The following is a 24,919-nucleotide window of genomic DNA, read 5'->3' as shown; positions in this document are numbered from 1 at the left end:
AAGCACTTGTGTTGTCAGAGAGCAAGATAAGTATGTCACTCACAAACAAAGTGCGCTCACACATTCATATTAATGTATTATAGACCACTTCCCATTATTTGCTCAGCTAAAACATGAGCTCAGAGAAGGCTGTGGAACCAATCCAATTCCCTTTTAAGTCAACAGAAAGGCTCTTGTGGCACCTCTTTGTGACTGCTTCCTGCAAGCAACCACACAACTACACATAAGGCAGAGGGCAGTCTTAGACTCTACAGCATCCCTACCTCCAGGTATAAGGATAGTAGTCTGACTGCACAGAATCAGCATCCAACATCTGGACAGCTCTTGTACCAGCAGAAGCAGTTATTATCCTTTGCTGTATAAGGCCCTCCTGCATTTCCCCAAATGAAGTGTTTTAAATTGGGTCACTCTTTCCCTTTAAAGATAAATAATAGATAACTATGTAATCTCTCAACTTATTAGCAATCCAAAAGCAGGAAAGCTACTCCTGCTGTACTCACTGAAAAGGAAAGCAAGATATATTTTAGCTTCTTATTAATGTAAATGAAGAAAATACAAATACATCTAGTAAATAATTTATTTACAGAGCAAACTGAGCATTTAAAAACCTTCCTAAGCATGACAAAGCTACACAATGTAGACATAAACTAAAATTAATCAGTAGATGACCCGCAATACATCCACAGTTACTGAACATGTATAAAACAATAAAAAAGCTACATTACCATCAAGTATTATAAAACAAGCTGGTGTGACATCAGCAAAAAAAAAATGGTTTCATCTTTTACCACCTGTACTCATCCTGTTTCAAAATAATTACTCCAATCTTTCTACCTTCTCCCATAGTTACCTTTGCATGCTCTATACACCCTTCTCTGGGAGCACATTTCTTTATCTATTTAAGTCACTATCCCCTTATTTTCCATTTTCTTAAGAACAGGATAGTCAAAAGAAGCTGATGATCATGTCTGCAACAAAAATGAAAGCAAAAAGGAGTATTACAACAATCACACTGATCTTTTCACTTCTATTTTGTGCCCTTCTTTTGTATCTATCTTCTAAACTGAAAAATTTTCAGACTGAAGACTGTCTTGCTGTAAACTACATACTATTAGCATTATACAAGTGATAACAGAGCCCAGAGAGGTGTTATATTCTCAGCTGAGAGTTGTCAGAACTTGCTGGTATCGTCCTGCCACTACACCATGATGAAAGAGACTGCAGACTGTGAGGGAGCAGGTCTTCTGTTCCCCACCACCCCCCATCTGCATGACACAGACTATCACCAAGAAGGGCATCTCCTAATCCCAGTTACAGGCCTTCATATACTATAGTAACAAACACTTCAGCAGTAAGTCAGATATAAAATAAACACTGATTTTAACATCCATGCTTAAAGCAATAATCTTTGAATAATCTGCTGCAAATACTGAAATTAATTCTCAACAAACTGCAAAATAAATAATTTCCACTTTAAACAATTGCAAACAGTACTAACTACTTCAGTAATACAATGAGAAGTTGGGATGGATTTATTCAAAAGTTACAAATAATAAAATTCAAATTGAATAGCAAACATTTACAGAGAAGGCTATCTTCTGCAGGCACCATATAGCTGGCAAGACAGAATTCTATTTTCATGAATTATCTCAAAATGGGAAAGAGAAGAAAAGAAAAAAAAAAGAGGCAAAGAGAGAAAGATGTAGGGACAAATGGCAAAAAGAAATCTGTTCATAAAGAGAAAGAACAGAAAAGCATGTATTGGAAAATAAAGTCAGTCATTAGTGTGAGGGGAAAAAGAATGAGAAGGAAATGTGAAAAGAATCCAGCTCTCCAGAACAGCAATTTCTAGTTACTAATAAAAAGTACCACTTTCCAGAAAAGCTGCTGCTTGTATGTCTAAATGGATGCCGCTTAAAGGAAAGTCCAAAAAACCTCAGGCATAAGAGTCAAAACTGTCCAACTCGGGGGACTGCAAGAGGAGACGTAACATTTCATAACCACTTTCTGGCTGTAATCCAAATCTGGCACAGATGGCTTGTAGATGATTGTCACTGCCAGAAACCTGCAAATGATTGTGACTACCAGAAATCCATTGGCCTATCATGAAATGAGTTTTAGTCTTGATCTGGATGTTAATACTGCAAAGGTGCTTGGGGGTGACAATACTCTAGGACAGCTGGTGCAGCCGCTTATCTGCCACAAGGCCCAAAGTGCACCCTGCAAGAGGTAGCAAAGCCCCTTCAGCCCCTTGCTTCAATCCACCTTTGGCACACTGCAAAGCACAGGATGACTAGGTTTCACTCCCAGCTCTGCAGCCGAACTCCCTTGAGCCTTGTCCCATTTCCATTGAAGCCAACTCCCCACAACTTCCACAGGTCTCTATTTCCCTCGCTGGTAAAACTGAAGTGATGCTTTATTTTCCTTGCCTCTCTTTTCTGCCTGGTTGATTTAGGCTATCAGCTTCAGGGTAGCAATTGCCTCTGACGATGTGCTTCCACAGCTCCCCAACACTGATGCTGGGCAAAACAGAACTTTGATCTCAGCTGGAGCCTCTATGCACTACAGCAGTAACACCCTACATAAAAGCACAGACCCTCATTAAGGGAGAGCTCTAACTTAAACGTTTTAAAAGGACACGACTAGGCTAATTTTACACATTGCAATAACCTGAGACAAGACAGCCTAATTTAGAGGAGACACATGCTCTTTGTACCCTTTTCCTTCGAAAAAGCAGCGCTCTCATAAATTATCAATGCCATTCCCCACAGCCGGCAGCTGAGAACGAGCTCGCATGCATTGCGATGCACTCGGTCACAAACTGTGCCTTGCAGCTGGTTGAGCACTCTACCTGCACTGCTGCCTTTAGAATGTCGAGGCTTAAGGGTAGATGATCTCCCAGTACCTCAAGTAAATGCGTAGAAAAGAGTGTGGGACGCCGCTGGTCTTCAAGCCCATTCCCGTTCCAGGACTTGTTTACACATCACACTTTCAGAAATCTTATCTGCTCTAATTGCCATGAATCACGAATTTACACCACAGCTGTGCTCCACAATTTTCATCCAACTGTAATCCTTCACTTTGCAAATAAATAACTAGTGACTGTTTATAGCTGCAATATCTAAGCACAGCCCCAAAACTTCAGAACAAATTCATAAAAGCTACAAAAAATTGAGCATAATAAAAAATGTCACAAATAAAATAATGTATATTATTACCATCAACATGTACATATCAAGATATATTATGCCCCTGCAAATGCATGCTATGTAATCTGCTTTAGACGGCGCCCTCCACACAAAATGCCAGACCCCCCGTGGCACAGTTCATGGGTTCCCCTTGGGCTACGGCAGGTTTATCTGCACAAACCAAGTCTCAATAGACTTACACAGACGCTTTACAGAGAACTCTGGGGACTTGCGGCAAATTTACTCCTATGTGGACTGTGCTTTTCAGCTGATAATGTTTATATATTTCTCATTAAACAGGTCAGATTGGTTTTGTAAAAGCTGCTTTTTAAGTCATAGTATTAAGATTTATTGTTAAAGAAGCAAGTGAAAAATATCAGAACTAATAATAATAATAACAACAACAACAACAGGGACTGGGACCTTACTGTGACTGAGTTAATTGACACTCTTATCTTAGTGAGCAACAGCTTCATTTAACTATAGTTATGTAGTACCAGGAACGTGTTTGCTTATTCAAGACACACCAACATAAAATAAAAATGAAAATGTTAATTTCAGAAATTCTATAAATTAAAAATGAGTTCAGGAAAAAGATATGAAACCAAAACATATTTTTGAACAAAACCCCTGAACTCCTGTGAATCTGTAATGCTTCCCAGATAGTTCTGCTTTGTATTTTCTACTGGAAACTGCTGAAAGACACCAAAGGAAAACACTACTGTGCTAATTCCTCAGGAAGCTACATCTGACTCCTAACTGCCATCAGGAACCACCTTTGGGGCTGGGGGCAGCTACATGAACTGCAACTGATTTTTTACTCGAGTCTAAACTATTTTGATTCGTTATAACAAAGGACAGAAACACTGTTAAAAATGGGTTCAATTTAAAGAATTCCTAGCTTCTTGTACCTGGTGTGTAGCTTCATATAAGTGCTTAATCATATGCTTGAATTTCTATCTCTGGAACAGTTTAATGAAAATAAATACAATATATTTACTTTTAAAAAATAATTTCTTAATTGTATTTCATAACATTAGCGAACTCAAATCCCCTCATCCTATGACTATTAGTGTTTTGGAAGCAGAATACACAAGAGAAGACAAGACATTAAGGGCCAAATGCCGAAATCGCAAACTCCAAAATAATATGAATTTTTTATCTACCTCAGCATGAAAAAGGTAGCACTGACACTGAAAGAATTGCCTAATATTTTTTGTTAATTCACCCAAAATGTTCTCAGCATCTGTTTTGTGAGTTTTGGACATGCAGGTGGATTGCTTAATGAGTTGTGCATGACACGCAGAACTGATTCCCTCTGGCTCATTTCACTTGTAAGGAAAAATATGACATTTCACTAAAGAATAAAAACACTTCTCTGCTTGAATTAATTCAGGTATATAGCCGCATATATGTTCGATTGCTAGAAGGAACAATGTAGGTTTAGGAGTCATGCTACCATTTTAAAGTCCACACCAAAGTTGAAACAGCTTTGCCAAGCTCCAAGAAGGGCTTGCAGCATTTTCTAGCACACTGTATGCACATCAGCGAGGCTCAGGCTATGTCACACACGTCTTTACAGACTGCAGCATGCCCAACAGCCTGTGCTCTGTCCCCCATGCCAGCAGCAGTGACATTGCTGGCTGTCACATGCCACCCAGGCCATAAAGAAGGTGGGAAACAGGCCTCCAAGCTTTGAGTCAGCAACCATTGAACTCACTACAGTAAGCAAGAATCTGAAGCAATGCAGCAGATAAGCGTGGGGCGTTTTGTTCTCATAGAGAAGATGAACTATCCTAAGGGGTGCCCATCAGGCCCCTCCTTGTGTATTTCATCCCTACAAAATGACCTAATTTACCAATACAGTGTTTTCACGTGTAATCTCGGTCACATATGCAATCAGAAACTATTGTTTCCTGGGTAAGTACATTTAGGGTATCCTGGAGGATGCTTTAAACAAGCAAGTTCAATGAGATTTCCAATGATATGCCTCTAACTCAGAAATTCGCTCTGAAGACTGAAAAATAAGTCAACTTCTTGAGAGAACTCTACGTTAGAAGGCTAAACAAAGACACTTCAGAGCAGAAGCGTGGGGGTTTTGCCTTTTGGTTTGGGGCAGTCCTCAGCAGTTTCTGGCCATAAACATATGGTTAACATTCAACAATAATATTATATTAGAAAAGACATGAGTACCATCAGATCTGTGTTCCTCTGGAGATCTACTGCTTTGTCTCCCTTTGCTTCACTGAACTGCACCGCAGAAGAGACATTTTATTTCCTTCTTCAGGGCCACTGCTACAAAACCCCTCAGCAAACTTTTGGCATCGGCCTCCGCAGAGCCTTGTGTACACTGAGAGAACAGAGAAACAGTTCCTCTGCTGCTGGGAAGAGCCATGAACAGCTGTTCTGGTATTTCTGCCTTCATTACAAGGCTTCAAATTGCATCAGAATGCATCCGCTAGTCATTTTTGAAGCCTTATTGCCAATTCCTCATGCCTTTTCAAAACACATGGTCTGAAAGAGCTATTGGAGAGAGAGTGGTGATATTCTCGGGTTCATTGTAACCAGATTTCTTTCTTTCTGATTCTTCTATTGATTAGAACTATCACGCGCACAGATTAAACCAGCAGACTTCCACTTGTGCATCTATCATTTCAATTTTTTCTCTGTATTAAGGAGTGATTTATTTGTGTTTATATGGCACTCATTGTGGCATATGGTCGCTACAAATATTGTCATTTAGAATGGGGCAAACTACAACTGACCTGCTTAAACAGCTGTCTTCGTTTCAAAATGCCCTCTGTAAATATTTTTAATTTCACGATTCTCTAAAAAAATGTTTGTTACTGTATCTACTTTGTTTTATTTACACCCAAACAAATGAAACAAACGTGCTTTCTAACGCCGGTGATTTCTTCCTGCAGTAGCTCAGTCTGAAGAAGAGACTTTGATGAAAACTAAAAAACCCCGTAACGTTAACGTCACTCCGGACAGAAGATTCGGAAATGGCTTGATTATTGCCCCACGGCACAGCCCGTCCCGCCCGGAGCTAAACCTTCTTTGGCTCGCTCTCTCCTCGCACCGGCAAGTCAGAAACAAACTCTCCTCGTATTCCAGCGGCAAGCGCTCCCGCTCCAAAACTGGGCACGCGGGGCAGGCACGGGAAGGGCACCCCAAGGCGCAGGATGGCAGGGCAGCCCCCTGCGCAGGGCGAGCGGGGCTCCCCACGTCCCCGGGCCGCCACCGGCTCCCGCGGAGCCCCCGCCGCCGCCCGCTGCCCGCCGCCCGCTGACGCACGGGGGCTCCCGGGCAGCAGCCGCCGCGCGGCGGCTCCCGTAGCTTATGGCAACGGCGGAGCCAATGGCAGCCGTCCGCCGGGCGCTGCCATGGCGATCCCGCTCCTCGCCATGGCGGCACCACTGGCCGCGGCCGCTCCGCTCCGCGAGGAAGCGGCGGCCGCGCCCGCGCGCTGCCCGGCCCCCCGCCCCGCTCTCGGCGGCACCCAGCGGAAGGGGCAGCGAGCGCCCGCCAGCGCCCGGCGGGGCCGGCGGTCCCCGCGCCCGAGGGGCGACGGCCGCCTCCGACGGCGCAGCGCTCCGCCTGCTGCCGCCCGGCCGGGGCGGTGGGGGGGGCCCTGTGGCGGAGGCAGGCACGAAAGCTCTCCCGCTGCGGAGCGAGCGCGGCTCTCCCGCTCTCCGCCGGCCTGACAGCTCTCCCCAGAGACCAGCCCCCGAACTTCGCGGAGCGGGACCGGCCCGAAGTTGGGAGGCGGGACCGGGCTCCCCCCCCCGCCCCGCTCCGAGAGCGCTCGCCAGCAGGCGGGCACGGCGTCGGCCCGCGACCCGCTCCCCCGGGCGGGACCGGCCGCCTCCCCGCCGCGCCCCGGGCAGGGTCCGGCCGGCCCAGCCCCGCCGCCGAGGCGCGGGCTCCGGCGGCGAGCCCCCGAGCCCGCCGAGGGGCAGCGGCTCCATCCCCAGGGCGGCCCCGGTCCCTCCGGCCGCGCCCGCACCGCTCTGCCCACCGCCCTACCTGTAAGGGATCCAGTCCGCCTGGTGCCTTGAAGTCATCTCTCCCCGGCGACGCTGCCCGGAGCCGAGGAGGGGGACGCGGCCGCTGCTGCCCGAGTCGGAACCCGCCACGGCGCGGGCAGCATCCTCCGTCCGGGGCGGGGGCGGACGGCGCGCCGGTTATCCCGGCAGCGGCCGCAGAAACATCCCCCCGGGGAGGGCTTCCAGCGGCGGGCCGGGCTGCATGGGGAGGGGGGCGGCCGGGGGCAGCGGGAGGCGGCTCCCAGCCCTTCCTCCCTGCCCGGAGCGGCCGGCTGAGTCGGGCACCGGAGCGGGGGAGGGGGGGGGGGGGCGCGGGAGGGGGCGGAGGAAGGGCCGGCGGCGGGCAGGGAAAGGCAGGGCAGCAGCGCCGCGTCCCCACTGCCGCTACCCGCCCGCCCCCCTGCTGCCGCTGCCGCCGCCGCCGCCGCGCTGAGGCATCGCCCGGGCGAGGTGGGCCGCGCCGGGCCGAGCCGAGCCGCCCTCCGCGCCGGGCCCGCCCCTGCCCCGTCAGCCGCGCCGCCACTGACTCACGGCCGGCGCCCGCCCTGCCACTGGGCATGTGCGGCCGCCGCGGCCGGGCAGGGCTCGGCCCGGCTAGGTTCGGTTCGGTTCGGCGTGCGCGGGCAACGGCAACGGCCCGGCCCTGAGGCGGGCAACGGCCGCGGCCCGAGCGCGGGTCAACGGCCGGGCCCTGAGGCGGGCAACAGCCGTGGCGCGAGGCGGGCAACGGCCGGGCAGCCCTCGCAGCTGACTGAGGCGGGGGAGAGGTGCGAGGAGAGGTCAGCCTGCGCTTAGGCTCTTCTCAGTCCAGCCCTACCGGCAAAACCTATAAATTTCAGCAACTCGACCCAAAGTGGCTGAGGAGCCACAGCCTGGGGTCTGTTAGCAAAAGTTTAACGCGGCCCTCAAGGGAAAAATCATGTTGTCTGTTCGCCGACACCGGACTGGCGCCTCGTGGTGATGCAGACCCGCTGGGACACGGTGGCTGCGGCCCACCTCTGCTGGCCCTGGCACGGCTGCCACCGCAAGCAGCTCTCTTGGGGAGGCCGTGCAGAAGGCTAAGGCTGCCAGGGAGCAGAGCGCAGTCACGGCTCCCTGAGTAGCCCAGCTTTTGCTACACAAGTGTGTCACAGGCCACCATGCACTCATCCCAGCAAGACCACCTCCGCTCCAGCTCTGCAGCCACAGCAGCGGTGAAGCCCATTTACGCTACAGACCATGTAAATCCCTCCTTCTCTTGGTCTGTGTCAGGTTATATGCGTACAGAAACAGTTCCTGACTTAATGGAAAAAACGTGATCTGAAGAAAGACAAAATTAGTGAAAGATAAAGAGATTAATGAAAAATATAATCCCTATCTATTTGCTTTGAATAATGGCAGTCTAGCCCTTAATACCTCAGAAGTTTTGTTGTAGGCAACAGTTGTACTGTGTGTGGAGGGGAGATTTAAAGAAAAGAGTGTTAGGACTTAGCTGAGGTCACCTTTTCACACAGAACAGGCATTGTGGAATAAACCATCAAAGAGTTAAGTGTGGCACCTGCTGTACCCGGGAAATGCTAAGATGGAGAGGGGCACCTAAGAGATGAAGACGTGAAGCTCTGACCTGCTAAGCCATTCCCAAATTGCAACGTTGGTCTTCTGCTTGATGGTGTGAACTTGTGCGGAAGGGGTACGGTACAGGTTATCCCATTGCAGGGTATTGCAGAGTTAGAAGGAAGGATGAATGATTAAGGCTGTGGAAAGGTGCACATCTGAGCAGAGAGTGAAAAAGAACAACTCACCTAAGAAAACAGAGACAAGGTTTTTAAAAGTGAGTGTCTAGAAATGGTAGAGCGGAACAGTAGAAAAAGAACTTTTGTTCTCCTGGTTTTATAGCATAAAAAACCAAGGAGACAATATTTAGCAAATTAATAACAGATTGAAGGAGGTACTTTTTCATGCAACATTACTGTATGGTAGAGTTCACTGCCAAAAAACATGACTGGGGCCAGGAAGCCAGCAAGAGTCAAAAGAAGATGACACACTTAACAGAAATGTTACCGTATTTATCACTGTCATAAACTTTTGAAAGGCTATTTTGTTTTAAAGCCAGAAAGCAGAATTTAAACATTTTCCAGAAGTCAAATGAGATCTACCTTTAAGGAAGAATTATCTCACATCCATGTGGATAAAATAATTTGCTGCTTTCTTGACCAGCATCATGCACTGTACTTGACAGACCTCAGTTCCAGTCGGGCACAATCTGGAACTGTAAAACAACCACCACCACCCGTGAGTGTTATTAGCATGAGGCGGTGGCTGCAGGAGAGAGATCCCATCTCCTAGTATTCAGCTGCATGCTTTTTAAGCATGCCCATTTACTGAGGCTTCTGTAGAAAAGAAAAAAGGAAAGATGAAAACTAGAAGAGTTTCATGTCTTCAGAGTCAAAAGCTCTCAAGACTGATGATTAGAATATCTATTTTCAAAGAGTCAAAAGTGCAAGTCTGATAGATGAGCTAACGCACACACATCAAAAAAGATCCCTCTGAACCTTTGAGTGATGTGAAATATGGAAGTGCTTTATTGTCATTTAAACAGCCCAAGACCATGTTTCTGTTAACAAACACAAAGCATATGGGTTTACTAGATGTTCAAAATGGGAGACTGTCAGGGTGTCCCAGAAGATGGGGGTGCACAGAGCATAATGTCAGTCTTGGGAGAGCTGACACAGAGGAGAGGAAAGATCAGGAAAATTGCATGGGGAGAAGGGAAAAACAATTCTCTGATATTTTAGCTGCTTTTGGAGGGTTTACTTATGCCGCCAACCTCTACATCCTTCCCCATCCTGATTCTCCCTCTTCCCTTTACCATCTTGGGTCACTTGCTTTTATACTGCCTCACTCTCCTGCTTTGGTTCTTTCTCATGGTCAATGCTCTGCCCCTATTTCTGAAGAAGGTGAGCTGAGCAGAAAGGTGAATACCAGCCCTCTGCAGCTGGCAGCGTTAAGAGCAGGGTTACTGCACATCTCTAACTCTGAGCAAGGTCTCAACTCACCAGTCTCCTATGGATGTCACTGTGCTTTGTCTATGTGGCACACAGAGCAAATTCTGAATGACAGGACAAGAGTTAAAAGAGAAATCCTTGCCAGGCAGATGACCAAGGTGTTCATTTTGCTGTGTAACAAGCCTCAAGACTGCACCTTGAGGTGCAGATCCATTCACTGACATTTCTAATAATTTTCAGCAGCTCAGGGAACACCTGGCTTTTGCAAGTGCCAGTTTCCCCAAGTATGACTACAACAAAAACTAGGAAAAAATACCAGTGTGTAACAAATAACCCTTACACACAGTGATGATTTCTAGGTGCTATCTCTAAAGAGAATTGTACTTCTCAAAAGCCATGCTTAATTGGTTTCAGCTACCAGCCCGATGGGCAACGTAGTCTGTTAGTAAAAGAGTGCTTTAAAGGTTCAACAATGGATATATGAAACAGATGGAAAGGAGCAGCGTAGATGCAAACATAGCTCTTTCGCTGCCAGACATGTCTCACTGAGTACCATCTTCCTCTATGTACAGCGTGCTACCTTTCCAATTATTCCTATTTTGTCCTCTATGTAAAATAAGTGTCCTACTAATACATTTTTTGATTGAGATGATGAATAATACAACACAACTATATCTAACAGTTGAAAACACCTGCATTTGCAAGTGAAAGCCTTCTGGCAATCTGGGTGGAGAGCAAGACATCAAAGCAGAACTCTGTTGAAAGGGAGTTGGGAGAACCTAAGCAAGCAGTAAAATAAGAAACCGATGTAAGCTCTTTCCTAAATGTACAGATTAATAACTTTTAAAAGACTAATTTTCCCATGGTGGGAGAATTAATTTCTTATAATTTAGCCTATGGAAAAAAAAAATCAAGTACTAAATGTATATACTGATTTGAAAAAGTACACAGAGTATTTTTTATAGAAAGGTTTTTATTTATCTATATTCCTATTGTTTCTCTTTCTAGAGCCACTGTTGCTTCTGCACTAGTGAGCACGGCACTGTTCAGAGCTTGTGTGCTACAGATAGAAAGGTCTGCATGTTGTGTGGTTTAGAAAGTTTCCTACACCTCATGGCTGCTATAGTAGGTTCAGGATATGTATTGAATTAAACTCCTGTCTCATTTGCCTTTTTAGCTGACCTGAAAGAAGATTGATTTTAGAAAAGGGAAAAGTATAGTAATGAACACCATAGATTTTCTTATTTGCAGACCCGTCCTGGTTTTACGCTGTGGTGTAACGTACATCCTAACTCACAGTTCCTAATCCATTCATAAGTCATCTGAGAGACTAATTCGATCTTTACTTTTTAGGTCTTTTAAAAGGGCAAAAGCCAACAGTTTGTTGTCTCTGGATCAACTCAAGCATAGTGCAGAAAACACTTCTATCCAGCATTTTAAATCTTATAATAGCACAAACAGGACAGATTTGGCATAAACTTGTAAGGATTCTGGGTTTTCCTTTATTGGCCTGGACACTTCTAATTTTAAGCGCCAAATGACAAGGAATAGGGATGTGTTTGTGCTGGCATAACTACAGAAGTAGTTGTGTTTAGATTTTTCCATTCCAATATATCTAAAATCAAGCTATCATATTTGAAGTAAAACCATGCCAAAGAAAACTTATCTGCATTCATTACAAACCTAGAGTTCCTAACAAAGTTCATGAACTTTGCTGTACAATGCTGAGATCATTTGTGAGCGTATCTAGGATATTTTGTTTGTTTGTTTGGAAATCAAACTGTGCAACTAACCAGGACCAGATGCAAAAGCGGAGATTTTGTATAATGAGCTGAAATTCAGCAAGTCCAGTGGATTTCTTTCCAAGCAGTGAGTTCTGGAATGTGTTGAAACAAATTCTCATTAAACTGCAGAGATGATAGTAAGGGCATTAAAACTTTCATAAATCAAAAAGAAGAAAATGCTCACAAAAAAAGCTAATAAAATTAAAACCCTGAATGGTAATTTTAGCCATAAACACTTCAGTAATACCAAGGACATGATAGACATAATTCTGTTCATTGTTGTGGGCTTTGGATGAGGCTTATGCCAAGTTCACTGTCCTTGTGCCTTAAACAGAAAGAAGCCCTGGTTAAATCTTGTTTCCCTAGTAAGAAAAAAGGGCATTATTTTTGATAGCCCAATTTCAACTATAAGAAGAAAATTTTGTGGTAAAGGTGAACAATTTGGAGATGAAACTCTGGGAAGGAAACAAATTGGTATATGAAAGATTTATTGCAGCCTTTACATGGTTGATCCTCTCCATGTCTCCCTGAAAGTTCACTTTTCCTTACTGTATTTCATCTATTCTCATTCCAATAAATATATTTCTGTTTCTTTATTGTGAGGCTGTGAAGCATAAATACCGATTGGTAACACACTGAAATAAAATCTATTCTGCAATAACAGAATAGAGTTCCCTCGCCACCCAGAGTGATTTTTCACTTTCGTCACTTCAGTTTGAACTTGCCTAGCTCCACTGAGATCCTGTCTAATATCTGTTTTTTTACAATTAATATCAAGTTGACACCTACATCTACATATTCCTATAAAACAAGTAACTATGAGAAAATGTTAACTTTTGAGGAGTGAAAGTTAAGTTCACTTTGCCAGCACTAGAAATCAAACCTTGTACACCACTGTCCTGGTGTTTGCTACTGGTGGCTTGCTTTCAACACCTGCTAAATAAGTTTTTAGTTCAGTCTAAGAGCAGATCCTGTAACAACACTTAGCATATCTCTCAAAAACTTGCACTGGATATATCCAGTGCTTTGATTCTCCACTGTAAATAATAAAACCTGTTACTAAGGTGAAAAACAGTGTCTCTTGCACAGAGACAGACTAACCTACGTGACTGCTGTACATAAAGTCACTGAAACTTGAGTAAGAAACTAGTATAATCATAATTAGAGCTCCTGTCATCTTTGGAATTGCTGTCCCACTGAGCACTCATATAAATCCAGTGGGAGTGCTGGAGGTGGATTCTACTATATATTGCCTTCAGACTCCCCTTTTTACTGCCCTCTAACATTACTCCTACATCCTAAATGATTGTTCATGAAGGATGAATTTTTCTATGATAGTGCTTAAATACAAAATTGGATAATCCTCTCCCATTTCAGCATACTATTTCACATAGGTTTTGCTTTTAAAGGTTTCTTTTCCCTTTGAAGGTTATTATTAAAACGAATTTTACACAGTAATTTTGCTCTCATCTCTTGCACTGATGCTTTTTGAACTTTTCTGAACCATTCACACTATTTACATGTCACTCGAGGCAGTTAGAATACCAAATCAAAAAGACATATTTTCAAAAAGACTCCCCCACCCAAAGTACATCTCTCTCCTATAAGATAGGTCTAAATTCATAGCAAACCAAATGCCAGTTTACTGCCCCTGAAAACTGTAAGTCACTTTTTGTTTGTTTTCCCCTTCTAAAAATCAAGGGTAGTTTTCAGTTCTGACTCTTTCCCCCCCCCTCCCCCCCGAATCACAGGATGGATGGCAATGGAAGGCATCTCTGGAGGTCATCTTTTCCAACCCCTCTGCCTAGAGCCACACCAGCTACAGCAGGTTTCTCAGAGCTGTGTTCAGGCAAGTTTTGATTATTTCCAAGAATGGAGACTCTGCAACTTCTCTGGGCATCCCGTGCTGCTGTTTGAGCAGCCTCACAGTCAAAAGGTGGTGTCTCACATCTAAATGGAATTTCCTGTCTTTCAATTTGTGCCTGTTACTCATTTTGTTCCTCTGAGCTAAGATGCATCATTTTGCACTCAAACAGCAAGAGGGGAACATACTGGATCTCCCTTTGTACTCATGGCAAGTCCAGAGGACCCTGAGGTGTCCTTTCAGGACAAAAATAGGCTCTTCCAACTCAGACTGCGAGAGCCATGCTGAAATTCTCATAAGCTGTTAGCAAACGAATGGTAGCATGTTGTAGCCTACTGAAATGATAAGCCTCAAACTGTTTTTTCATATTAAATAGTCTTTCCTTTGCAGCATGGTGAGTAGGCAACTGTACTTAATACTGCAAAACCTCAGGATTAATCTGAAGCTAAGTACATCCTTCATAACTGTTCTGCAAAAGCATGCATAGGCATTATTTCCAGTTAATGTAAATTAAAAAAAAAAATGCATTGAAGTTATAGATCTAAAACTGTCTACCCCAGCTGAGGATATAGTTTGAAATATTCATGCTTGGCTATCAGGGAGCTAAACAAAAAAAACCAAACTCCTGTGTAATCTCAGAGATGTTTCCAACTCACGGATGTTTTAAACTCAGACATGACTTATCAGCCCTTAAAAGCCATTAATTTCACCTGACAATGAGCCAGAAAATTGAAATGCTCCCAGCAGAACTTGTAAATAGAACCAGAAATGCTTTGCCATAGGTGTTTGTTTGGAACATCATGGTAATGACCTTCTCATTTTATACCCTCTAGATTTCTTCTTCCATCAAACATGATTACGCAAAGAAGTCAGTTTATTTAAAACAAGAAAGGAGCCACAGGTTTTGAAAGAATTAACATTGTATTACACTTTAGCACAGAGTTGCATTCAAATTAAAATGAGGTTGAGTTCACTGTACAAGGAAAAAAAGATTTTAATAGTTTTGTCTGGAGTCAAAGCAGCTAGAAAAATAGGAAAGTAGCTTTAGAATAGCTGAGCATTTTTTATAACTAGAAAACATTCTACAGTCTTCAAAGTCTTCAGATTATATTTAAGATTAAATGGTATCAAGTTATTATTTTCATTTTTTTGCTTTAAAATAGTATAGCTAGTAAAACTTCTCAAAAGGAGCAGGAATAAGTATTTAAATTATTGGTTTTCTGCTCTCTGTCCAATAGAATGGGTTAAATATATTTGAGTTTGCAATGGAAACACCTGATTTTCCTTCAGAATTTATGCAACTTACTAGCTTGACTTACTGCAATCATCTGCACTTCTGGCCAATATATGACACTTCATAATATGACAGCTTTACATCATCTTCATTATGCAATAAAAGGCCACATTCCCATCAGAGATAAACTGAGGCAAGAGCTAGATTATTTAGTTTGCCTACAGTTATACAGAAAGTCTCTGGATAAGTTAGGAATTCATCGGTTGATCTTCACTGAAACACCCATCTACAGTGCATACAAATTCTATTCTGGGTATTGTGTACCAAGCGCTTTCTGAGTCCTCCATATTTGCCAGTACAAGGACAGGATGAGAGTGCATTGCTTACTCATTGTTTCCCTGAATTACAATCTAATGCAACTGGTAATAATTTCAAATATACAGATACAATAAATTAACTTAAACAACTGGCTGAGAATTTCTGTTTGCAAGAGCTATGAATGTTATTGATTTCACCACACTGTTTTTTCACTTTACCTCAATAGAAGACTGAAGCTGTGGCCAAATAGTTCAACATAAGCTAAATGTGAGAGACTGTGTTCAATAACCTGGTCCAGCCTAAAGAGTCTTGTTCTTTTGTTATGTTTTAGCGTATTCTTATAAAATGTTTCAGTTCACTGTTTACCAGGTTGTCAGTGATTTGGCTGTCAGAGTTTAACAGATACTTGCTGGGCAGCTCCCACTGGAGAATGCCAGGGCAGTTTCCTTCTGACTGGTGAAGAGGTAGGTCCCCATGTGGGCACCTGGGCACTCCCTGCCTACAGCCTGGGGGTCTCCACAGGCTCACCATGCAGGCCAGTGCCCACCTCTAGCACACCTTCCCACCAGCACTTCATGCCAACCCTTGATGGGGCCCTCCTGCACTCGCTTGTAGAGGCCCCCCAGGCACTCCAGATGGTCATATCTGACTGCACGTTTGCCAGCCCCTCTGAAAGGCAACACCTGAAGGTTCTGGCTGGAAGCAGGTGAGGTCCCACCACCTCAGAGGGGAGGGCACCTGCATCAGGCCAGACCCTGCTGTGCTGCAGCCCTCAGCACAACACTCTTCATTCAGAGGGGGAGAACCCAATGCTGAATTATTAACAGTTCTTCTGTGAGAACTGTATCAGCTGCATCTGGCAAACCATGAGCACATTTTCCTCATTAACTTCATCAGTGGTTTGAGCAGAGTCCCCTCACCAGCAAGTACAAATCAAAGCAGTTTTGTTTGTTATTTTACTGTAAAAAAAAGTTGGAGGAACTATTGTTTGCAAAACATATTTCCTGGCAGCCAAACAGGAAGAAAAGCTTTTAAAATTTCCCTTCTAGACATAAAATGATAAGTGTTTAAGCACCAAGTAATTACTAAGCAAAACATATACTCGCCTTCAAAGAGCACTGAAAAGAAAACACAAAGGACACATTAAAACAAGACTTCTACTTTAAAATAGTAAATTCTTCAAAGAGACTTTTCTTGCAGGGCAGAAGATAAGGTAAAGCAACATTTCTTATGTAATTCTGGCATAAGAATTAAAAACAAAGGAAAATAAATCAAATAGTTTACATCTCTAGTAAATATTGTATAAGAATTACATGGATACAAAATTCTCTGAGCCTGTGCAGATTTTTCATACAGGGTGATGACTATATGAAATTTATCTTCTTTTTCTTCATTTTTCCTTTGCATAAACCAATCTTCTTTTTTGGCCTCTCAGACCCGTTTCAGACAACATCTAGTTTCTCTGAAATTACTATAGGTAGATATATCTGGATATTCTTCTCTCTAATATCCCACTCAAGAATTGCTACTTTGACTCCTTGGGATTTCTTCACACCTTCTTATCAATGACAGTTCCATGCTCTTCTTCTAAGCCAAATCCTGCTGCACCTTCCTTGCATTGATACCACATTTTCCCCTCTATCCTTCCTGTTGCATGGTCAGCTAGGTTCATTCACATGCCAAACACAGTTATTCAAGTCTGGATCATAGCATTGGTAATATGATTGTAACCACATCCTTCAACCTGCCTTCAGGAGCAGTAAGTTATAAAGACAAACTGACTAAGAGCAGGGATAATTCCAGATTCACACAGAATGTATTATTTCTGAATAAATCAAAAGGAGACTGAGAGATCAACACAACATTCCTTCAGTGAATGTGCAGATACAGTATATGCTATAGAGAATGTGAAATCAGGCAGATGATCTGAATTGGTAAAAGACATGATGCATTCACTTTAAAAAAAGAATTGTGGAAGCTTAGTCACAGGCCTGGATTTAGTGAGAGGTCTGGGGAGAGGAAAAAAATTAAAGGGCATAAGACAACTCAGGATGTCAGAGTCTGTTACTGCCTTGCTGCTGGTGCCACCCATCGTTCCCATTCCTTCATGAATGACATGGCAGTGTCTCAGTTTACCTTTCTTTCACAGCTCTGTCTCCTTTTCTTGAATTTAAAGAATCTATTAAGATTCTTCAGGAAATATTGAGGTTCAGGTCTTCAGGAAGGGATTTTTACTGTCTCTGCAGTATTGCCCCACCTGCCCCTGGACAGCACAGTTAATCTCTGAGGGTCAGCACAGTTTGACTGGAAGATAAGCAAGAAAGAAACCTGAGACAGGGAAGAAGTAGAAAAGAGCTGGGAGGAAGAGGGTATTACAAAATTGGAGAGGAGGTTAAAAAGAAAATAACAGATTTTCTGCATTTGCTGAAAGTCTGTTCCGAAACCACTGATGGCCCTTTTCCCAGAGAATACTGGTATCTTTAGATATGTTCTATGTACATATAATATACATACATGTTGTACCTCTAGCAGCCATAATGCAGCAATTGTGCATGCTGGATATTTGGCACAGGCTTTTTGCTGCTATACCTGCTGTGTGACTGCTCCCTCTCATGGAGTCCTAACCATAACAATGCCCTTGAGAATCCACTCTGCACAAAATACTGCCTCTTCCTCAGGAACTGCTGAGCGGTTTCCTCATTCTGACATTTGCTATTTATCGATCCTTGTCTACGCTGTCTTCCCTTACATTAGGAAGGTGGTAATGTAACAGTCTGTTTACAACCAGTGCTGTATTGTACTGTAGTATGAGAGAGAGGTGTTGAGACACTGACTCAAAGACCTAGAGAAATTCCCTTCTGTGCTTCTCGGCATGTTTTCCAATTTAACTCTCAAACAAACCCAATTAACAATAAGACCCTTCCTTTTTACAGAAATGTCAAAGCAAAACCAAGACTCAGTGAAGGAAATTAAGACAAGGAGAAACACAAAAAACCACAAAAAATCCAGGAAACATTGAAAAGGTTCACTAAGGGGTAATAGGCAAATTGATGTGGAAAAGGAGAGAACAAGGCAGGGGAAAAATATATATACAAAAAATAAACCCAGAGAACAGGAGACTCAGGTCTAGAAGACAGAGTCGGAGTTAAAAGACTAAATACAGTCAGAGAAACTACACACAAAACATCTATTTATCAGCAGGCTGGGGAAAAAAACCCAACCAACCAAACAAACAAAACCCTACAACAATGAAAAGCCTCCAAAAATACCACATATTGTAATAGGATATTGGACTAAGTTGGTCGATTAGAAATGAGTCACAGATGAAATACGCAAAGGTACGCAGTACCTGAAGTGGTACAGAAGCAGATGGTGGGTATTGATACTTCCTTTCTATTTGCCAACTTCTTACCGCTTGATGGCAATGAATTTTGTTGCACAAAACATGCCAGCCGTACTGTAAATGAGCAACACTTGAAACATACTGCATATTTTTCTGAATGACAGATTTGACTCCAAATTGTCTTTTAAAAACAAATCAGTCTGTAGAAAAATATATTGTGGTGCTAACTTTTACTGAAAGTGCCCAGGCTCCCAGAGCACTGGTCTTGGGAGATTACGTGTTTCCCTGCTGTTGGCCCTAGCTGTCAACTACTAGTTGAAGAGTTCTTGGTTTTCCCTTTACTACTGACTTTGTGCACAGACGCTTCAACAGATCTAAATGTATTACTGCATTGAGGTAAGATATTGTAGGGCAGTCTGTGGCTCAGGTGCAAATTATGTGCTGGAAGGAAACAATTGGCAATAAATAGACATTTCCAGAAGTCCATTGGAATTGGTGAAAGTATTTATGCACATTTATTCTATGGTCAGCTTAATATGGGCAAGGTAGGGATTCTGAGAGGAGGAAAACACAATTATACTAGCCAGCCTCAAGATGTATTATACCATGCTCTCCTAATGTCAATAAGTGCCAGCTTTCCTTGATGCAAATTTTAATTATCTGCAATTAAATATAACTGGATATTTAGAGAAAATTGTTCATTAATTCAAATATTTGGAAAAATCAATGAATATAATTTCCTTTAAAATGAAACCATTGACATACTTAACTGTAATCAGAAAAGAATACTGGAAAATTTGTAGGTTTTCATATTGGCATCCTGCTTAAAACTTCACTGTCCACCAGAAAGACTTTAGGGTGGCAGTAAAACAGGGTGCCTCTGTGCACATTGCCCCTACCCTGAGTGTCGTGGTTTAACCCCAGCCAGCAACCAAGCACCATGCAGCCACCCACTCACTCCCCTCCCCATCCAGTGGGATGGGGGAGAAAATCGGGGAAAAAAAAGTAAAACTCCTGGGTTGAGATAAGAATGGTTTAATAGAACAGAAAAGAAGAAACCAATAATGATAATGATAACACTAATAAAATGACAACAGCAATAATAAAAGGATTGGAATGTACAAATGATGCGCAGGGCAATTGCTCACCACCCGCCGACCAACACCCAGCCAGTCCCCGAGCGGCGATTCCCTGCCCCCCACTTCCCAGTTCTTATACTGGATGTGATGTCCCATGGTATGGAATACACCGTTGGCCAGTTTGGGTCAGCTGCCCTGGTTGTGTCCTGTGCCAACTTCTTGTGCCCTGGCTGGCCATGAGAAGCTGAAAAATCCCTGACTATAGTCTAAACACTACTGAGCAACAACTGAAAACATCAGCGTTATCAACATTCTTTGCATACTGAACTCAAAACATAGCACTGTACCAGCTACTAGGAAGACAGCCAACTCTATCCCAGCTGAAACCAGGACACCTGAGATAAGTCTACTTTTCTCCTTCAGTATAGCAGTTGTAAAGAATATCAAATAGTATGAGTAGTCCTGCCTGCTTACATGACAGGCACACATTGACCAAACATAAAATGGAGACTCTGGGCTCTTTTAACACCTGTTAATGATTTGTGTCACTGCATAGGAATTATTTTCATTCCCCACTGACATGAAATGAGTTCTAAGCAGGTTTTGGGAGATGCGCCTCTGTCCCAATTGCAGTCTCAAGAGCAGAATTGATTAAATATATTTATCTTGAAAAATGTCAGGTTTTCAGCACCACAAATTTATTTCCAGAGATGCTTGAGTTACATTTCCTATCTTGTGATCAGCTGCTTCCCTGAAGCAATCTATCACCCCTTTATTTAAAAGAAAATATTCATGACAGGGGTAGTGTTATGAACACCTGTAGCCCCTGAAGAACAAGTGAACTCTGGGCATCAATGCAAAGCATCAAGAGGAAGCAAACTAGGAAACTGCAATTTAACAAGACCACATGAGATGACTGAATTTCAAGTGAATGAGATTCTCAGTCCAGGGCCTGATTACCTGATTTTGAACAAGTCACTTCACCCTTAGGTCTTTCTTTCCTTATGCGATGTTTACAGTGTAAACACGCAAGGCAGTCAAAGTGTGATGCAGGACAGGCCCCAGATGTATTTGTCTGCCCTAACAGTGCCATTATCTGGATGAGGAGCTCTGCAAAAAAACCAAAAGCAAACATGGCAAAAAAAAAATCTAGATCAGTTTACACTAAGCTGAATTTGTAAGCTAGCATAATTTAAGTAAATTAAAGTCTGTAGGGTTTTTAAGAAGGCCAGGTCACTGAAGTGCCTACTGAGCACTCAGTCTGGAGGTACTAAACATACTGTTTGCCATCACAGGAACATTTCTCACTTAATCAGCCAGTCCTCATGGGCAGGAGGAATTTCTCTCACTGTATCATAATAAGCATCCTCAGCGGAGAAGTTTAAGAAAACACAGCACAGAGATCTAATCCAAAGTTTTATGGATTTTATGACTCTCCTAAATGAGAGTCAGTTAAATCAACTTACAACAGACTGTGGAATCTGAGGTGGAAGAATGAAACTTACTTCATTAAACCAAAGGGAATGCAATGGTTTTAACCATATCCCCAAAGAACAGCCAGGCTGCTGACTGCTACATAATTTACCAGCACTGGAAACACCAGAGTTCAGACGTTATTCCGGAACACATCCAGTTGGAAGTGGCAACTTCTGTTAAGAAGCCTTGCAAAATTCCAGCAGCAGCCACTGAGCACGTTGGACTGAAGACAAGCTAGGGTTCAGACTCCTTCCATACTTCATTTTAGTGACATACATGCTGAAAATTCCTCCAGGTGAAAGATTAATGCATGCAATCCTCCATAGCAGTGCATATAAATTACAGGTTATGTGCATCAAAATAATACAGAAAACAAAGATGGAGATACAACTTCTAGAGTTGAAATCTATTTGACTGACAACACTTCTGATAATCTATAACTGTGTTAACTCATCTTAAAAGAAGAACAATCCCCTCCTGTGCCATTGTATAAAGGCACATGGAAGCTATATGGCTCCCCAATTCCTCACATTTCTTCAGAAGGAAGATTGGTACTTTAGCCCAATCTCTGCAATGAGTAAAAGGTGTCCTTAACGGTAGCAATAATGGAAGGTGCAGAGGGAACAAAACTTCTCCTTTACAAAATTTTTCCTACCCCAAATGTCTTAGGGTACCTGATGGAAGAGACCTGCCAGCCTTAACGCGTGAGGAGCTGTCATGCCTGGACAGTTGGCTGTCTCACTGGTTTCACCTACTGCCCTCCTTATTGCAACATATCTGTCATTGGCCAAGACATCGTGAAAGATGTATCTGGAGATACAGAGGGGCAAGGACTAAATGAACTCTTGTAAATTGTATTTGCATCATTGGATGACAATTCCATGTGGCTACCACCCAGCCTCTATCACCCTGTCATCCAGAATGAATGCCACATACTTTCATTCTGTTCATTCTTGTCTTGCATTTAAAACTGATTTCTTTCCATAAAGTATTTCCTCATTATCCCTGCACAGGGAAGGAGAAAGAGCAGACTGACTTTTGCACAAGCAGAGATGTTCCAGGGCAAGATCATCATTTATTTATTGGTTTAAGTCTGAATAGCTTCATCTGAACTAATAACTCTCCTAAATTCGTTCTGTGTGTGATTTACTCTGGCAGACAAATTAGTAGGCGTAAAGAGATGGATAGAGCAGCCAAAATCTTTTCCATTTCAGTTCCAAGGGAATATAGCTGCTGCATGGTAGCAAAACATTGAGTAAGAGAATAAAAGTTTGAAGCTAAATAATTGAAAACTTGGTTGGGTAAAATCATCTCTTTTGCTAACCAGCCCTGCGTAAGTGTTTTATGAAAAATACAGAGCTGGGCTCAGTTCCTGGATAAAACCTATAATTATTTTATAAAGACATATAGTAATTGAGGATGATTCAGAGATAGCTGAAGAAATAGCAGCTGTATCAATCTTTAGGGAAACAGTTCACAGAACCACATTTTTAAAGACTCCTCAAGGGCAACTGCTAGCTATAGTCCATCTGTTCATAAAAATCAAAATGAGGAAAAAAATCAATTATGATTTAAATTTAAATCAGATTTCAAGCCCAAAGCTTTTAAATTTCTTTGTCAAAGATTGCCAGCACACAAGCTTTGGATTTAAGACCTGCGTGATCTATTTGAAAGAATGGCTGGCAAGTCACACCATGACACGTTCAGGTCCCTCCTTCAGGCCAAATTTGTGAACGTTACTGAGTTTTTTCCCCTTTAACTTGCAGTCAAAATGATATCCTAAACTTCAGTTTCCATAGCCCTTTTTTCTCCAGACCCCTCCAGGAATGTAGTTTGCTGCCCTGGCCCTCTGTCAAGGCAGGCTCCTGCCCCCCAGGGAGACCAGGTGGTGGCTCTCTGGCTGTGTCTCTGTCCCCTCACATTTCAGAAGCAGAGAGCCCTGAAAATCAAGCCCCACATTCCTAGCTCAAATCAATGAACTGTAGGAAGAAGTTGGATGAAAAGATAATGACGGAAGTGAAACAGAGGCCACATCAAATGTAGTTTTGCAAATGAACAGATTGGTTCAATGTCTTTCAGATCATAAGACACTGCGCATAGAGGTTAGTGGGAAGCAGAATTCAAAAAGACAAATTGATGGGTATTCTCACATGCAAGGGATGCAACTTGGGAATTAACAGAATTTAATTTGCTGTGGCAAAATAAACATCAAATTACATTTTTGCTGGGAGAACCGCGACGCTAAGAGCTAATACCATACAAAGACCTCCTCAGTGTTTTTAATTGCATTAGCAATGGGAGGTCAGGTACTTGTCCTTTTGTGAGATCAACTTCATGTTATTAATCTGCAAAGAAAACTCTGCATTCAGATGGATTTATCAACAATGTCTATGTTACTTGAAATATATACTGCAAACCCTGTGGAAGCAGGGAAGATATTGCATGTAACAATAAAAACTGCAAATCAAACTCCAGATTTCCAAAGGGACTAGCAGAACTTCACTGAGTTGGAGTGAGCGATGAAGATTTACATCAGCTGAGAGCTTGGTCCATTATTCCTGTAATACTACGTAAATCATCATAAACCATGACAGATGCAGTATTAATGATGAGCTGCTAAAACTTAACCAGGGTCTCCCTCAAACCTTGCTGCTTCAGTCAGTGCTATATAAGACACTTCTGGAATAAACTGCTCTTTCATCCCAAATGCATCAAATTTTATATTTTGTCTCTCCTTGAAGTGATGGATTTTTGGCTGGGACAAACTTTATAGTCAGGTCTTTGCTGATCCTGGGCTAGAGTTCACTTTGAGAGTACAGCCTTGCTCCGCTTCTGAGGACGTGTGAAAATTGTGTGTGAGTCAAGTAATCTGATGGGCAAACAAATTCCCTCTCACTGAGCCCAGGGGGTGAACAAGCTGACACTAGATGAGGTTGAAGGGGAAATCCAGAATAATGAAGAAGATAACTCCCAGAAACAAGCTCTCCTATCCTTCACCCTCCAGGCAGCGAGGAGAAGGGTGTGCAGAGAGCGCGAGAATCGCACTTTCGCATGCTTCAGCAAGACAGTAGCTCTGCCCGCAGTACTGCTAAATAAAGGATGGACACCTCTCTGTGCAGGAAGAAACACAGCACCTGCTTTTGCAAGGAGCTGCTGTTTAAGCAGGCACCAACCATCTTAGGAAGTAAAAAAAAAAAAAATACGCTAACTGCTTCTTAATGCTTTGAAGTAGAACTGCAGCACATCCCCTCAGACACAGAGAATTTCTCTCCTTCTCCCACCACTCTCCATGAAGTCAGACAAGGCATTTGGACGGTGTGTGGTGAAACTGTCCTTTGGGGCAGACCTGCAACTTGCAATGCGCTTATATGAAGGCATGTGGGGGAAGCAACAGAATATTTAGCCTGCCCTCCAGCCTCTTGAGGCAGAAGCCCATCCCATCTCACTGGTGTGCTTAGCCACAGCCTTTTCAAGATTTTGGGCCTGCAGGTGGCAGAATGGACTATCATGCAGAAGTGGTTACCTTTTTCAGAAGGGCTTGGAAGGCCCTGTGAAAATGGCACCTGCACTGAGGATCCCATGCATCCAGAAATCATGCTA

The 24,919-nt window shown here is 43.1% G+C and overlaps 1 protein-coding gene across 7 annotated transcripts in view; it reads right to left on the bottom strand.

The window, feature by feature from the left end:
• TUB (TUB bipartite transcription factor) overlaps positions 1–24,919 on the bottom strand; it is a 168,886-nt gene that overhangs the window by 75,794 nt on the left and 68,173 nt on the right. The window contains exon 1 of one of the 7 annotated variants that reach the window (XM_049820654.1): positions 7,218–7,709. The exons of the other annotated variants lie outside the window; for them this stretch is intronic. Coding sequence (XP_049676611.1) covers positions 7,218–7,255 — 38 coding nt within the window. The 5' untranslated portion in view covers positions 7,256–7,709. Of the gene's footprint in view, positions 1–7,217; positions 7,710–24,919 lie in introns of those variants that run through there. 7 annotated transcript variants of the gene reach the window in all.

Source organism: Accipiter gentilis, chromosome 17 (genome assembly GCF_929443795.1).
Source record: "Accipiter gentilis chromosome 17, bAccGen1.1, whole genome shotgun sequence".
In the NCBI taxonomy this organism is placed as follows: domain Eukaryota; kingdom Metazoa; phylum Chordata; class Aves; order Accipitriformes; family Accipitridae; genus Astur; species Astur gentilis.
The sequence above is the reverse complement of the archived record's forward strand: the minus strand, read 5'-3'. Positions and strand labels throughout refer to the sequence as shown.